This window comes from Myotis lucifugus, unplaced genomic scaffold (assembly GCF_000147115.1).
Source record: "Myotis lucifugus unplaced genomic scaffold, Myoluc2.0 scaffold_167, whole genome shotgun sequence".
NCBI classification, from domain to species: Eukaryota; Metazoa; Chordata; class Mammalia; order Chiroptera; family Vespertilionidae; genus Myotis; species Myotis lucifugus.
Window position 1 is genome coordinate 94290 of NW_005871215.1, and position 16497 is coordinate 110786.

At 51.2% G+C, this 16497-nt stretch overlaps 1 protein-coding gene across 1 annotated transcript in view; it reads left to right on the forward strand.

Moving 5' to 3' along the window:
- The window catches only part of PLXNC1 (plexin C1), a gene marked incomplete at its 5' end in the record, with an annotated part of 115487 nt that overhangs the window by 83303 nt on the left and 15687 nt on the right, over nucleotides 1–16497 (forward strand). Inside the window, 2 exons of the mRNA XM_006096091.2 lie at nucleotides 6591–6768; nucleotides 9347–9450. Coding sequence (XP_006096153.1) covers nucleotides 6591–6768; nucleotides 9347–9450 — 282 coding nt within the window. The remainder of the gene's footprint in view (nucleotides 1–6590; nucleotides 6769–9346; nucleotides 9451–16497) is intronic.

The following is a 16497-nucleotide window of genomic DNA, read 5'->3' on the forward strand; positions in this document are numbered from 1 at the left end:
GGTGTGGCCAGCATGAGTGAGGAGCTGAGGGCTGTTTTCAGGCTGGCCACACCCCCTTCAGGGTGGGGGTCCCTACTGGGGTGCCTGGCCAGCCTGGGTGGGGCTGAGGGCCATTTCCAGGCTGGCCACGCCCCTCCGGCAACCCAAGCTCTCAGCCTTTTTTTTTTTTTTTTCTGGGATTTATTTATCTTCTATAATTGAAACTTTGTAACCTTGAGCGGAGCCGAAGGCCAGCCAGGGCAGGCGGGAAGCTTGGCTTCCTCCATCACTGGGGGCAACCCAAGCCTCCTGCTTGCTCCAGCTCCGTGGCCGCCGCCATCTTAGTTGGGTTAATTTACATACTCACTCCTGATTGGCTGGTGGGCGTAACTTATGGGCGTGGCTTGAGCGCAGCAGAGGGATGGTTAATTTGCATGTTTCTCTTTTATTATATAGGTTGGGGGATGCAGCAAGTTGGTTAGCTGAATCCATTGTAATTAAAAGCTTATGTTACTATTCAAAATGTTACCCGTAACTTCTGTATCTGGGCATTTACAACCCAGGACAGACAACATCCCGCTGGGCAGATGTGAACAGGAGACCACAATATAAACTTGAGCAACCACCACCTAAAGGGGCTGGTTTGTAACATGGTACAAAAGGGCCCTTACAGTCTGGTCTTTCTCTGGGTTCTGGGCCAAGCGTCTTCCAAATAGCCTTGCCCTTGTAATAACCCTTCTTTGCAAGAGGCGTGTTCCTGAATCCATTAGGATGTGGTTCTGCTGCAAGAAATGGAGACCCAAGATACCTGTGGCTTCAGCAGTGGAGAAGTTTATTTCTCTCCCACATGAAGCTCTGGGGTGGGCAGCCCAACACTGGTGGGCGCCTCTACTCTGGGACATCCTTGCAGTCCCAGACTCCTTCTCTCTCATGTCCTCAGGTCACCTCATGGCCTAAGGTGTTCGCTCACCCCCCAGCCTCCTTCTACATTCCAGCCAGCAGGATGTAACCTGGACTATAGAAAGGGGGACAGGTGGTCACAGCTGTCTTTTAAGACAATTTCCCAGAGACTGCCACAGAGCATACCCACTTCATCTCGTTGGCCAGACTTCACCACATCATTGGGAAAGCTCATCTTTATTCTGGGCAAACATGAACTCCATGAAAATGCCTGTGGGTGCATCCGCTTGAGCGGGTTCATGCCAAGCCAAGGTGCAGAGACAGAGCCTCCCCTGCCAAGCGGTCATGTCCTTCCTGTCTGCTCTGAGGCACTTACCAAAGACCTCAGGCAGGTTGGGACTGTGCTAAGATGTTAATTGCCTTATGGACCTTCTGGCTTCCACGTTAAGAGCATGGGCACATCCTAGTTATAACATCACCAGCTGTGCAGTCTTGGACACATTTCTAAACTTCTCTGTGCCCCAGTATCTTCAGCCATTAGGTTGATAATAATGCCCACTTCATTGAGCTGTTGTGAGGATTAAATGAATTAGCAAAGCATTTAAGACAATTCCCAGTACATGGTAAGTGCTCAATAGTGCTGGCTATTATTATTAGAAACCTAAAACCTCATTAGAAGGAAGTGTTCTCTTCTTCACCTTTTGTTTCTATACTAGTAAATAGTCCAAGGCTTCTCTCTCAGATAGCAGGTGGTGGTTTTGGAAATACAAACAGGGTTCTTCAAGTCCTCCACCCTCTGTTCTACCCAAAGGAATTGAGATTCTTTAACTAGACTTCCTGACTTAGTAGCCTGCATGAAAGATTGAAGCTTGCTGCTCACCAGTTTAATTAGAATTGAAGCCAAGTATATCAATGGTTCAGAGGCTTCCTCATGTACTGCTGTACATGCAGCTTCTTTCCAGATACAATTCAAATGTCTCTTCCTCCATGCAGCCTTCCCTGATTTCTCTCCCTTTGAAATCTCTCCTTTAAGCTAGAGGTAATATTTCTCTGAACCTCTGAAACTTCATCTATACCTACTGTTTCCTATCTGATATTAGAATTTGTTGTGTGTATCCCATCATAGTTCTACCAGTTTTCAAATACTACTCAGGCAGGCTCAGTGCCAAGTTCTCCTTTGTATCTCATCTGCAATGCCCTGCATATAGTAGATGCAAAGTAGATGATTGTCAGTAAATGGGTTTATCTGCCAGAGCATCAACAAGGGCAGCTCTGTCAGTTTGGGTGTCTTCAGCTGTAAGAGAAAATTTGACTAACGGTGCCTGAACTAGTAAGAGCATGGAATTTCATTCTAACGCAGAAAGTCTGGAGGTAGGTAGGCCCAAGGCTGGTCTATCCACTCAGCAGTGTCAGGCTCTGAGTCACCATTTTCATGCTCCTTTTAGGCCTTGCTTCCTAGTCACAAAATAGCGACCACAGCTCTAAGCACTGTTCTCCCCTTTTATTATGTCTCATTGGCCAGAACGGATCACATGACTGATCTCCTGTGAAGGAGAAGGCAGTTGCCACCGGTCTAACCTAGTCTGAGCCCAGTGCTGTCGACACCTGACCTTCCCGAGCAAAGGAGGAGCGATGGCTGCTGATTGGACAACCAACCATATCTTTTGCCCAGGCTTTGCTGACACTTGCAGGCCAACGAAATAGGGAGAGCTAGAGAAGTTTCTCTTACCCAAAGGCTAGCTTTCTGGTAAGGAGACAGGTCTACATTTTAGAGCACTTTAGCCTTTCGTGGGTATTAAAAATTAATCACCATTCCATAGATTTGGACCATGCTCAGTTTACAAAACATTTTTATATTTTGAAAGACAGGATCACCACGTGTCTAAGATCACAGAGATAGAGTGCCTGCTTCACCGTGCTCTTGGTGGGTGACCTTGTGCAATTTACTTAACCTCTCTGTGCCTCAGTTTCTCATCTGTAAAATGGGAATCATGATAGACTGTGTATCATGGGGTTGTTTCTGAGTTAATTTACATATATGAATACACCTCATTTACAATGGCGCTTGGCACACCGGAAGCACTCCTTAATTTGCTATTATTAGTTGTTATTATTTATTTATTCATTGCTTTCAGAGGAAGGGAGAGGGAGAGAGGTAGAAACATCAGTGATGAGAATCATTGATCGGCTGCCTCCTGCACATCTCTCACTGGAGATTGAGCCTGCAACCCGGGCATGTGCCCTGACCAGGAATCGAACCATGACCTCCTGGTTCATAGGTCAATGCTCACCCATTGAACCGTGCCGATCTGGCTACTTGTTCTTACTTAGGAATCCCATCACTCTTTGAAGATCAGAACAAGGAGAATTGTAAGCTCAGAGTTATTAGGTGGCTGGCCCAGGCGTCACAGCTGGAAGGAGCAGGCCGGGGGAGGCTGCCTCTGTCAGGGCCTCAGCCCCCTGACTTTGCCCGATTCTTTGTGACCACTGACCGAGGGTGATCGAGCTGCACCTGGTGGCTGCATGTTGCTTCACAGGTGATGCTTTACTTCTCCACTAAAATGTGAATTAGACAATTCCCTGAGAACAAGGACTGACTTAAGGTCCCTCCCATACCCAGCCCCTAGCTGGGAGGAGAGTAGAGTATGGAAGACTGGGTTCCGGGTCTGGAAGGGGAGTAGAGACTTGGCCCTCAGGGCCGGGTGGGGTGGAGAGGCGGGGCCCACTCTGAGCCTGACTACACCGTACACATTAGGAAACTGCTGTTGAATAGTAAGTGCTAACAGCATGAGAAATGAACACAAATCCATTTGTGTCTGCATGTACTCTCAGAATTCCCCGTGGACTCTGTACACTGTCATTTTCCGTATTTCCCCCATCCAGCTGTGGAGGCAGCGCAGGTTCCCATTATTTTACATCCAGTTAAGATTTCTTTTCCTTTTGGTTATGTTTTTAAGAACATTTATTGCCTATAAAGCGGTGTTTTTGTTAAAGACAATAGTGCCCTTTAGGTAGTCACACAGCGTTATTTCACAAATACCCATAAAACTGTTCGAGGGCTGGGCTTGCTGGGGCTCTGATGACAGGTGCTTTCTATCCTCCTTTATCTTTGGAAGCCTGTGAAATAGCTTCACCACCGCCACCCCCAGGGCGGAGCCCACGGGAGGGGAACACGGGGAGACACGGGCAAGTCTGCTCAGACCTTAGCGGACAGGACTCGCATTTACCCTGCCGCCCCCTCTGAACCCCCGTTTGTGCTGGGATCTAGCGTAGGACCTCACTCACAGCCTCAGCCAACACCGGGTCCCTGGGGGCTACAGGTGGAGGGAGGGCGAGGGAGGAGGCTGGTGGGAGGGGGGCCTGTCACTCAGTGGTTCATGGCACCAACTTCTGGCTCTGCCACTTAGGAGCTGTGTCCCTGGCACAAGTCACTTGGCCCCTCCGTGCCTCAGTTTCCTCGCTCTAAAATGAGGTTGAGGATTATACAACATCTTCCCCAGGATTTTACAATTTTAAAAAGAATGTCTTGAAATGCACTTGGCAGGTTGTCTGGCTCCAGAGGCCTCAGTAATGTTGCCAAACAAGGGAGGGAGGGAGCGGACTCTGGCCTGAGGCTTCGCCATGTCAGTTCCTTCCAGACAGCCCGGTAGCCAGCTGCCCTTCCGCCAGGCCCTCCCTGCCTGCTCTCCGGTCCAGTCCTTTGGGCTTTGTGAGCAGAGAGGTGTTCCACATACCCTCCCAGGGGGTGACTGGCCCAAACAGATGTGCTCTGAGAGCAGGCAAGGGAGCAACTCCGGGCCAGGAGGAACTCACACAGGCCCAGCTGAGCTCACCGCCAAACCTCAGAGCTCAGAGCCGCTGACTCAGAGTCCTGACTCCTGTGGTTAGCGCTGGGCCCAAGCGGACTGTTGCATAATTGGAAACAGGATTGTGGGGGCAAGATTTATAGGCAGTGACAAGAAGACACGCTCCTGAGAACCGCTCCAGCGTTCAGAAGCCCCTTGTCCATGTCCTTGGTCTGCAAGTCGTATCATCCCAAGCACCCCTGAGCCAGGCGTTGCTCGAGGTGCTGCCTGGTTCATTCAGCCCATCGTCACAGGAACCCGGGAGGCACTGCCCATTGTTCTCTCCACGTTGCAGGTGACGAAACAGCTGCAGAGAGGTTACCAGCTGGTTAGGGTGGGACTGAACCCCGGAGGCTGACCCTAGAGCAGGTGTTCTGCCCGTTTTGCTTGCCGGCAGCATCCTCCTTCCTCCGACAGACACTGAGCTTGTGGTCAGAGTCCTGTGTGCGCAGCCACTCTCTGTTTCCACTGCCAATAGTAATAATTGCAGGAAGTTACATGAAATGACTGATCCCCATTGTTATTATCCTCCAGCAGCCCGGCCCTGTGTCAGGCCCTTGACATGCATTATCTCATTTAATCTTCATAACAACTCTGCAAGGCAGGTACCGTTCGTTAGTATACACACTTGGAAGTTGTTAACCCTAAGGACCCCATTCTCCACATCATTTGTGTTTTCATTTTTTTAAAACATTTTCAGTAGTTAATCATTTCATATTCCCTCATCACAGCCAGGCTCAAAAATGTTAAATAAGTGCGCATTTCACACCCTATCCGGGTCTTTTGACCCCTTGATCACGAAGATGCCTTAGACTCTAAGCTGTATGCTATGCCAACTATATAATACTCTTAGCACATCCGTGACTCAGTTTCCCCAAGGATTCGCATTAAAAACACTTTGTTGTTTTTGATGTGTCCATTTGTTCTTAGACAGAGTAAACCTGAAATTGCTCTTAAATTAGTTTTGAAACATGCCTGGCTTGATGTTTTCACGCATTCACAAAGGCCTTCCTTCCCCCATTCGTCTGAGTCTTTTTTAAAAAATATATTTGTATTGATCTCAGAGAGGAAGGGAGAGGGAGAGATAGAAACATCAGTGATGAGAGAGAATCATTGATTAACTGCCTCCTGCACGCCCCACACTGGGGATCGAGCTGCAACCCAGGCATGTCCCCTGACTGGGAATCGAACCGTGACCTCCTGGTTCATAGGTCGACGCTCAACCATTGAGCCAGGCAGTTCGTCTGATTCTTGCTGCACTGGGAGAATGCTAACTGACAACGCGCTAAGTAATGGCCCTGAAATGTAAAATAATTAATGCCCAGATAATAGCACAGGGTGGGCATCTCAGTGTTTTAATGAAGGCTCAGGAAACAGTCTGGAGGGGACGATGAGTGTTACCATAATTAATGCTGCATATTAAAAAGTGACCTCTCCCCCGGTCAGTACAGGGACCGCGTAACCTTTCCCGTCACCTGCAACCTCACTCCTGGGACTCTGTGGTTCTGTTAATAAAAAGATAATCACCAGTCTGCCCTCATCTACTGTGGAAGCAAGTTTTTAAATTTATTTTTGAGGATGAAATTAGAAATCACCATTTTTAGAACATTTATGAGTATATATAGTTTACTCTCAGATATATTTATTCAATACATGCTCTAAATGAGAGTTTTAACTTTCTGTTTTCCTTTTCATTATCCCTGAAAAGAATGGATTATGGGAAAAAGATTAAAGGATAATGCAGTGCGGTGGTTGCTAATGTGCCATCGGCGGTATTGGTCGGGCTCGCCGAGTTCGTGTCTTGTAGGAGTGCCTTTCAGATTGCAATTACCTAATCGACTTGAAACCCTGTTTATGTTCTCGCAGGCGTTAAACGTCGTCTTTGAAAAGATCCCGGAAAACGACAGTGCAGATGTCTGTCGGAATATTTCAGTCAATGTTCTTGATTGTGATACTATAGGCCAAGCCAAAGAAAAGATTTTCCAAGCATTCCTCAGCAAAAACGGCTCTCCTTATGGACTTCAGCTGAATGAGATTTGTCTTGGTAAGGCGACGCGGGAGCTGTTTTGTCCCAGGCCCCTGATGAGCACCCCTGCTCCCCCCTCACTCCCTGCCCCCAGCATGGAAGCCTCCATCTGTGACGCTTATTTGGCCTGTCGTTCCCGGGGGGCACTTCTAGGGCCCCCGAGACTGTGATGCTCTCCAACAGCGTCCCGATTCTTCCTGGAATCGTAATCCCTCAGAGATGCTGGTGTTTTAAATATTAGGTTTGTAAATCAGATGCATGAGATTGCTATCCTGAGACCGAATGGGTTCTCCCTGCATCAGGAAGTACCACAAGGTGTGAACCCTGTGCCCTCCCTCCGTCTGTGCCGCGTTTCCTGTTGGCATTTGATTTGTTTGTTTGGTACCGAGTGTCATTAGCAGGGGGCTCAGACTCGGGGTGCTAGCTCTATCCGTGGAAAGGTCATCTTCCTCTCTGCTAATCTCGTCCTGCTCTAAGTGCCTCCTCCGCCCTCCCCCAGCACCAGCAGCATCTGCTGTGCATTCATTGTCGGGCTCTATTGGTACACTGCAGAGGAGAGCATATGCGTGAGGGGGCTAGCAGGGCTCACTTCACTCAAATGTTCATCAACATTGTAAAGTTGAGCTGCACGCAGCCCTTGCTGGAGACTGTCATGGGATTTTATAGCAGATAATGGGACGGGAAAGAAGAGTAAAATCACTGCAGTGACAGACAGCCTAACAAGGTTCATCTCCCCTCCACGTGCAGTTGTAGCCGCGACTAAGCAAGCAATTAAAACCACCCCACCCCACCCTCCCGGTCAGACCTGCTAACAAACAGGCCATTGAGAGAGGCCTGGGGACAGGGTGGGCAAATTTGAATGAAACAGGTAACCATGTAGCCACTGTGTGACCCGGCTGTAAAGGAAGCAGGGTCTAGAGCAGTGATGGCGAACCTTTTGAGTTCCGCGTGTCAGCATTTTGAAAAACCTTAATTTAACTCTGGTGCCGTGTCACATATAGAAATTTTTTGATATTTGCAGCCATAGTAAAACAAAGACTTATATTTTTGATATTTACTTTATATATTTAAATGCCATTTAACAAAGAAAAATCAACCAAAAAAATGAGTTCGCGTGTCACCTCTGACACGCGTGTCATAGGTTCGCCATCACTGGTCTAGAGGTACCTCCCCTCTGCCTCTCTCCTGTTGGCTGTCATGGGATGGACTGTTGGGCACTTGAAGACCTATTTAGCTCATTGGTTAGGTGCAGGGTCAAAGGGCAGCTCAGCCAGGAAACGGGACCAGGACCATCAGCTTCCTTGCCCTGAGTCTGCCTCTCACACATGAGTGGCCCTGACTGCAGAGGAGATGACCCACGGAGCCAGGTGGTGGTGGTCCTCCCACCACTCCCAGCTCTGTGCCTGCCCGTTGCTCCTGGCTCCTGAAGGCAGGGAGCGGGACAAGCCAGCTGGAAGCTTCCCGAGTCATCTGGTGGGAATGGGACTTGGCGCCAGAAGGCAGGCTCTGCGAGGCTGCTGATCTGCCACTGCTCCGGGGCTGGCCTCAGGACACTGAGCAGAGCCCGGGAGACCAGCCATTCGAGAAGCAGCGAGGCTCAGACCCCATCAGACCCCAGGCAGACACTCACACACCCAGATGCTCAAGGGCAGGAAGTATAGACACGGGTGGGCCTAACAGTGATTAGCAAACTGCGGTTTGTGAGCCACATGCGGCTCTTTGGCCCCTTGAGTGTGGCTCTTCCTAAGCCTTAGGAGTACCCTAATTAAGTTAATAACAATGTACCTACCTATATAGTTTAAGTTTAAAAAATTTGGCCTCAAAAGAAATTTCAATCGTTGTACTGTTGATATTTGGCTCTGTTGACTGATGAGTTTGCCGACCACTGGCCTAGGACAACAGGAAGTGGTGGGGCCTGTCCTAATGGGGAAAGAAAGGCCATCTTGGGGGCAGTGCCACTTAGCTGCCGCCGATGGTGGGCCTGTATGGTCTGTGTTGCCAGAGGGTCCTGTTTTTTAAGAGAGAAAGCAGATTCCAAATTTTTATGTGCAACATCCCGGTCATTAAATGTTGGTGCTGAATTGACATTAAAATAATAAGGAAAACATGGTGCAGTTTCACAAAAAGAGAAAACACACGTCCGTGGGCCACATTCTGACCCCAGGGCACAAGTGGGCAGCTCCGTGACGGCGTTTGAGCCCTGAGTTCTGGGACATTAGCCCGGCAGCACCCGCACTCGGGGGCCCACAGAAGGCGACGCCTGCTGTGAGCACAGACGCGTGGGTGAGCGTGCAGAACGGCTTTGGGAGTTTCCTGAGGAGCTGGTCCCTCTCAGGTGTCACTCTCTTCATTTGGCTTCGATTCCAGGCCGAGCCCCAGAGGAACAGCCTCAGGGAAAAGTGGTCTTACAAGTCAAGCCTCAACATAAAACCAAAACTCAGGCTACCGGTCTGGCTGATACATCTGTAAACGTTCAAAGAAATATTTTCCACTTTATTAAGTTTATAAATAATATTTTCAAAAGTGACAGGGCAGCACTTAAAATTTCTCAGTCATCTTAAAAGCGCACAAAACTCTCTTTTTGGCTTTTCTCCAGAGCTTCAGGTGGGCACGCGGCAGAAAGAACTCCTGGACATCGACGGCTCCTCCGTGATCCTGGAAGACGGAATCACCAAGCTAAACACCATCGGCCACTACGAGGTAAGGACAAGGCTCGGTCCCCTCGTCCCCTCCCTCATCGCCAAGCCCGACTGGATGAGGTCATTTCTGGTACCTTGTAAATTCTTTTTAAAAGTCACGGGACTCCCAGCCACTTTCTGGAATAGTTCGGGGCAGTTTTCCTCAGTTGCTCATCTGGCAAAGCCCGTGGATTACTGCTCTCGTGGTCTACGGCTTCCTCCGGGTTCCCCTCTCCAAAGCTTTGACTTTCAGTGAGCTGATCGCTCTCCATCCTACAGTTTAGGTGAGAAATGTCACCTTTATGAGATTCTCTGGTCTCTCAGCATGTTCCTCAGCAAAGCCCTAGAGCCGTGGTCAGCAAACTGCGGCTCGCGAGCCACATGCAGCTCTTTGGCCCCTTGAGTGTGGCTCTTCCACAAAATACCACGTGCGGGCACGCATACAGTGCGATTGAAACTTCGTGGCCCATGCGCAGAAGTCGGTTTTCGGCCTAGGTGAGTCTATTTTGAAGAAGCACTGTTGATATATGGCTCTGTTGACTAATGAGTTTGCCAACCACTGCCCTAGAGGGGTCATTTAGCTTGACAAAGCCTCCCACTCTCCAGGGTCCGTACAGACCGCAGGACCTTTGGTGTAGGGTCCTGTGTTCTGAAGAAGCTCTACATGTCCTGTTTGTGACAGTCAGCGATACCTCCTTTGGCCCCTGACCCACATGCTGAGTGAGTGTCCATGTGGGTGAGGGGCACAGAACAAGAGAGAGGAGGCAGGGAAGGTTCCTGAACACACTGGGATATTGGGAGTCATTCAGCAACATTATCCAAATCTTTGTTGAATACCTACTATGTGCTAAGAGCCTGGGATGCTTACACGAGGAACAGAGCCTAGGTCCCTGACCTCACAGGTCCTGCAGCCTTGGGGAGGGGTGGAGAAGGGGAGAGGACACAAGTAATGAGGCAATACCTTATGTTGGAGTAGTGCTGAGGCTTGGAGCTGGGAAGGAAGCTATGACTAAGCTGAGACCTGAACTTAACCAGCCCGGGGTGGGGTGCCAGCACATCTAGCAGGGATGGGAGAACATGCGTGTTCCACAAAACTACTTTTAGACTGGCTGAAACTTGAGAGGGGTCGGGGAGGTAATAATAGCCAACCTTTATGGAGCCCCTCCTCTGCGCCACAGGCTCACCTAGCATTTCTCCTTATTTCGCTCATTCTATCTTATAGCAGTTCCATGAGTTAGTATTGTTATTACCCACTTTACAGATGGGTACAGTGAGGCTCAAAGACTTAGCAGTGGTTACAGTGGCAGAGTCAAGACTTTGACCCCGGCAGTTGGGCTCTCGGGTCTGAGGCTTAACCAGTTCACACAGCGGCCTCTCCAGGAGGTGAGGAGAGGTGGGCAGAGGTGAGAGGTGCACGTCACACAGGCCCAGCCAGCTTCTTCAGGGGCTGAATGTTACCCCAAGAGTAGTGGGGAGCCACTGGAGAAGCTTAAGCAGGGAGAGTTGTGTTTCAGAAAACAACTGGCTGTGCGTGGAGCGTGGATGTAAGGGATGCAAACCTGGATTTCAGGTGAGGGATGATGCTGACCGGAAATGACAGTGGCGCTGGGGATGGACACAGTGGGTGGATTCAGAGACGGCAGGAGGTGGACACAGCCGTGCGGGTGAGAGAGAGACACAAGGAACGGATGGTCAGGAAGGCCCTCGGGGATGGCAGGGCAGAGGCATGGATGTGGGGGCTCTTTCAGAGATGAAGAAGCCAGAGGAGCAGCTCCCAGGTCACCGGGAGGGCTGGGGGTCCTCCTTCCTTCATGGCTGACTGTCCTAGGGAGACGTGTCTGCCCAGGAGGCCCTCCGCCCTGCCCGCTCCCTCTGCAGGAGGCGCCGAGAGTGTTTGTTCCTCAAGCTCGGCTTCTGGACGACAGCCAGGAGCAAGACCACCTCGTCCGTGGGCCTTGCTGAGTGGGTCTCACGCCCAGTTTGGAGCAGCTGCTGTGGGCGGCGGCGGCGGGTGCTGCCCCTGAGCCTTTGCGGAGAGAGAGAGAGCTGTGGATTAGCCGCTGGCTCCTGTGCTGCCCTCCGGCAGCTTGGACCTTCCAACCTCAGAATCCACTTGTCCAGAGCTGGTCATGGTCTTGGAGATTATAGAAACCGCAGAGAACTTTCTGGAAGTACGTGTCCCGTTGGTGGGCCACGCTGGAGCAGCACTGCCCCAGAGGGAGTGCAGGAGAGAAGGACGCTGGCACGGGTGGAAGGGCTTGGGGAGGAGCTCATTCGAGCTTCTATGATATTCAGGTTGCAGACCCCCAGCCAGCTCCTCCTCTGCTCCTGTCTGGGTGGCCAGCCTGTCTCAGTGAGTTTGGGAGGAGCACAGCCCTCTCTCGCTGCTTTTGACTAATGTGCTTGCCTCGCTCAGTGGTGCGAGGAGAGGGGCACCCTGGCCAGGCTTCTTGGTGTCCCCTGGCAACCTGGAGGCAGTGGGTAGGACCCAAGGGAAGGGGGTGTGGCCACTCACCACCATTGAGGGAGGACTCGCCACTGGGCCGGGAAAAGGAGGATCCACCACAGCTGTCTGCAAGGCACGGGGAAGGCTGTCGGGAGAGAGAGAACATCAGTCTTTGCTGGAGACATCGGCCGTGCTAGACACCTATCTGCTTAGGGATGATAATGAAATTAATCTGGCCTGTAGTCACTTCCCGTCCAAATGATTTATTGGCCTCATACCCCAGCGTCACCACATGGTGGTAATAAATGACACGATGAGGACACAGGGCTTAAAGGATTCTCCTTGTTTAAAACGCTAAGCCATAAGGCAAGCAACACCGCGCTTGAAGGAGCGGAGGCCATCGGCCCGGGGAGCTCTATGCATGGTCCATCTCAAATGCCCTGTTTCCCAAAGACCGCTCAGAAAACAGTACCCGCCGCCACCCTCGGCCACCGGAGCCTGTCCTTGGTTTAGCAGCACCCCACAGGCCCAGAATTTGGAGTAATTTGCCAGGGCTGGCTGACGCCCTCTCGTTAAAGAAAAATTTCTCCTGAGCGAGCACTCGAATTTCCCTCCAAAGCGACAAGATGCTAATTATCACTCTTATTCATTTACTTAAGTGGCCTAGTTTGAGTCTCACTGTAAGTGCTTGAAAGCAAAAAACTGTATTTTCTTGAAAAATGGTGTCTAACCCAGAGTTTTAGAGATTCAGAGTCACCTCCCTCCAATGAGCCCAAATTATTAGGCTTTAAAGTCCGTCGGTGAGGCCGGGGCCTCCTCCTGCCTGAGCGCAGTCCCAGGCAGGGCCTGCGCTGCTGCGCCGTCTGGCTCTGTCCCGGGGCAGACAGGGTGCAGCTGGTCTCCTCTGAAGGAGCTGCTGTCTGTATGTTTGAAGAACAGGTTTCTACAGGGCACCTGAGGGCACAGCCAAAATAGAGCCTCTCCTGGGCCGGGTGCCGGCAGCCCCAGCGCCCTGTCACCTAGGGGGTGGCAGCCCGGCCGCCCTGGGCATCGGCATGATTGCTTTCCACCGTAATAACAGCGGCAGCTGTGCCCCCACCGTTCGCGTGCAGGAGCCCGATCCATGTTCACAACCACCGTCTGATGCAGGCGCTTTTATTACCCTCCGTTTCCATCAGATGAACACAGCGGAGGGCGATGCTGCTCCTGTCTCCTTCTGTCCTGTGCAGACGGTGTGGGAAAGCCGACATCCTTACAAACACATTGAGCCGGAGGCATCCTTCTCCCTGTAATTAAGTCCTCCGCGTGCTTCTGTTCCGGCCGTGGCGGTGTGTGGGGTGCATGTTTCCTACGGAGGGACCACACCGTGTTTGGGAGCACGTGGAAGTGTTCGGGCTAGAGACGGCTCTCCCTCCGGGCCTTCTTCCCACCCCCTGCCCTCCTCCCCCCCCACTCCCCGGCCCCGGGGTCCTTTTGCTGGCCCAGTCATCGCGCCCACACCCTGCTGTGGAGTGGCATCGAGTGTGGAGGACAGAGTCATGTCCGGCAGGAAACCTTGTCTGCAGCTCGCACCCCTCATTCTGAGCTGTGAGGTTTGGAGGGGCAGAAAAGATGTTTAACCACCATGTCGTTGAAGAGTGTTCCTCACGACAGGTGAAGTGGTCGCCGCTAATGCCGAAGCTGTCACGCAAATGACATTTAAAGCTCATAGGACTGTCCCACGGGTCTGCTGAGTCCTTGCGGTGAGGTGCGTCCTCTGGGCACTGAAGTGAAGGGTTGGACTATCTCTAAAGGCTTCTTACAGCGTGCACGACTTTCGATGTTTATTTAAGGAATGTGTGCGGCGCCGCTTGTACAGTGAGCACTGTTCTAGGCAGATACTCTCCTCATTCCCATGCAGAGGCACAGAGAGGCTCAGACACCTGGCCGTAGTCACACAGCTCTTCTCACTGATGCCCCAAGGCTGGAAGCGCTCTCCTCGGGCCAGAGGGGTCCCCTTGCTCAGAACCAGGCTTTCAGCCAAGCTCCCGCGCTGAGGCCGCCTGGCTGGAGCGCCGGGCCCGTTCAGGAGAGGCCCTGGTAGTTACCTTTCCTGATGTCAGTTCGTAAGGTAACCTCTCCAAACCTTCAATGAATCTCACGTCTGTGGGTTTATCGGAATGCTTCCTTATTTCTAATCCCACTTTAACATTGTTCCTTGAAGACACCATAGTTGCCTTCATCAGAAGGGAGGCCTCCTTCAGGCCCCCAGAGCTGACCAGGCCGGCCCCAGGGGCACGGAGCGCTTAGGGCCCCAGTCTCGGCACTGCCAGAGGCCACGCTGCCTCCCGGGGCCCAGCTCAGGGCCCAGCTCGTGTTCTCTCCAACAGTCCTCAGGGGGGTGGCCCCTGGCCCGGGCGAATCCCAGGCACACAGAGGGAGCGTGTCCGCGTGTCGAGAACCCTTTGGAGGCTGTCCAGGCTGCCAGACACTGTGTGTGTGGTTTGATGAGTCTGTCGAGAATGTTCTGATGAGCCCGCCACCCGCCACGAAGGACTGAGCAAGGTCACCCCTCTGGCCCTGAGAGAAAAAGATTCCTTTGTCATCTGCCTCCGGCCTTGGGGTGTCAGTGAGAAGAGCTAAGAAAGAAACGAGCGAGTGGTATTGACGCGTGGCTGCTGGGACGCTAGTTGAATAGAATTATTTTCACATGACACCGTTTTAGGAAGGAGAGCTACCAGCAAGGGCTTCCACATGGTGATTTATATTGATTATTGTGTTTTTAGGTTTGTTCTTTAAGGAAAAATTATAATATTTCAGACAACATACAGAATTAAATATGAATATTTTTTATTCATAATTTTCCATAAAAATTTTTAGGCAGAAATTCCAGCTTCCCTTTTAGGCTAAACCATATGAAATCGTCAATATTGGACCATATTTACCTATAAAAATGTCAGTTTCATACGGTTACATAAAGTTCAAGCTTAAAATCCATTTTATGGAATTATCTTCAACTTATGCCATAAAGGTAGTACTTTAGCGAAAGAAATCTCACCTTCACTTGCAGATGGTTTGGGGGATACGTTAGTTTTCTGTTTATTTTAAGAGTCACCTTAAATTGTGGACGTGGGTCCCTTCTCCCAGTGCTGGGGGTGGAAACGCTCACACCCATCTCCGCAGCATCCGACAGGCAGCCCTCGCAGACGGCGGGCGCGTGGCCGTGTGGTCACATCCAACCCGGGGCACCGCAGGACTGGGAGGGACTTATTGTGAAGTTGCCGTGTGGACCAGTTCTGCTCTGAGCTGGAGGATTATTCCTGCTCAGACCCATCCAGCGGCATTAATCTTCCTTTGATTCAATTTGGTTTTCACTCCTGAAGTAGGAGCCCAGAGGGTGCTCCTGCCTCACAGGACACGGGAGGATTAATGAGTCACTTTTAGGAAAGCCTTGGGAGCCCCTCAGACGGAACGAACAGCACAGACTTTTAACACTTTGGGTTCTGTGGCGCTTTTCAAAAAGGCCTTTCTGTCCTCGACTAGGTAGCAGCTACAAAATGACCCTCCTTCCAACACCTTTACACTGGTGTTAAGTGTCACATGGGGGGAGTGCCCCGCCCCGCCCAGAACAGCTGTGAAAGTTGGCAGCACACTCACTCACACACATCCCTGCTCAAAACACACAACTCGCCGAAACCGGTTTGGCTCAGTGGATAGAGCATCGGTCTGCGGACTGAAAGGTCCCAGGTTCGATTCCGGTCAAGGGCATGTACCTGGGTTGCTGGCACATCCCCAGTGGGGGGTGTGCAGGAGGCAGCTGATCGATGTTTCTCTCTCATCGATGTTTCTAACTCTCTATCTCTCTCCCTTCCTCTCTGTAAAAAATCAATAAAATATATTTAAAAAAAAAAAAAAAAAAAAAAAAAAAAAAAAAAAAAACCACACAACTCGTCCACTCATAAAGTGCTTTCACCCTTGCTCTCGGGAGATACTTTCTGAGCACAGTCTCCTCGGCTCGGCACGCTGCTTCCGCGCTCTCGCTGCGGCACGGGCCAGCAGTGGGCCGTGCCAGCGCCTGAGAAGACGGGTGAACTTCGGGCAGCGCTCCCTATCGCCGGCCACGTGGCCTTCGTGATGATGGAGCGAGGGTGCTCGCTTCTGGCAAAGCGAAGCGTCTGACAGTAACAGTATTGGCTCAACCCTCCGTGGGATCCACTTGGGATTCATTCTTTGACAGTTACCCAGAATGAATCACCAGCTTCCTTTTATTAAAAGGTATGTATTGGCTCTGAAACAGAGCACATCCAGGTCTTCATGCGGAGGAGTTTGTAACTATTTTCAAACCGTCTCCAAACTCAGTGCTGGAGGATCGCTAAGGGGGTGCCTGCACACAGTTCACTTTAATTGCATCAAATGTGGAGGATAATTGAAAAATCGGCCAGAAAACAATGAAGGGCTCAAGGGGAAAGGAGAGGACGTTTGGTAATAACAGCAGAGTCAAAGTTAAGAGTCCAGAATCCTCACTTGAGACACGTCACAGAGGCCTGAGGCCCAGCAGCCCCTGCCCAGAACCCTCCCCACAAGCTGTCGGGAACACCAGCCATTGGGGCTGCTGGCCTAGCGTTAGCGGCTGGTGGGACACGG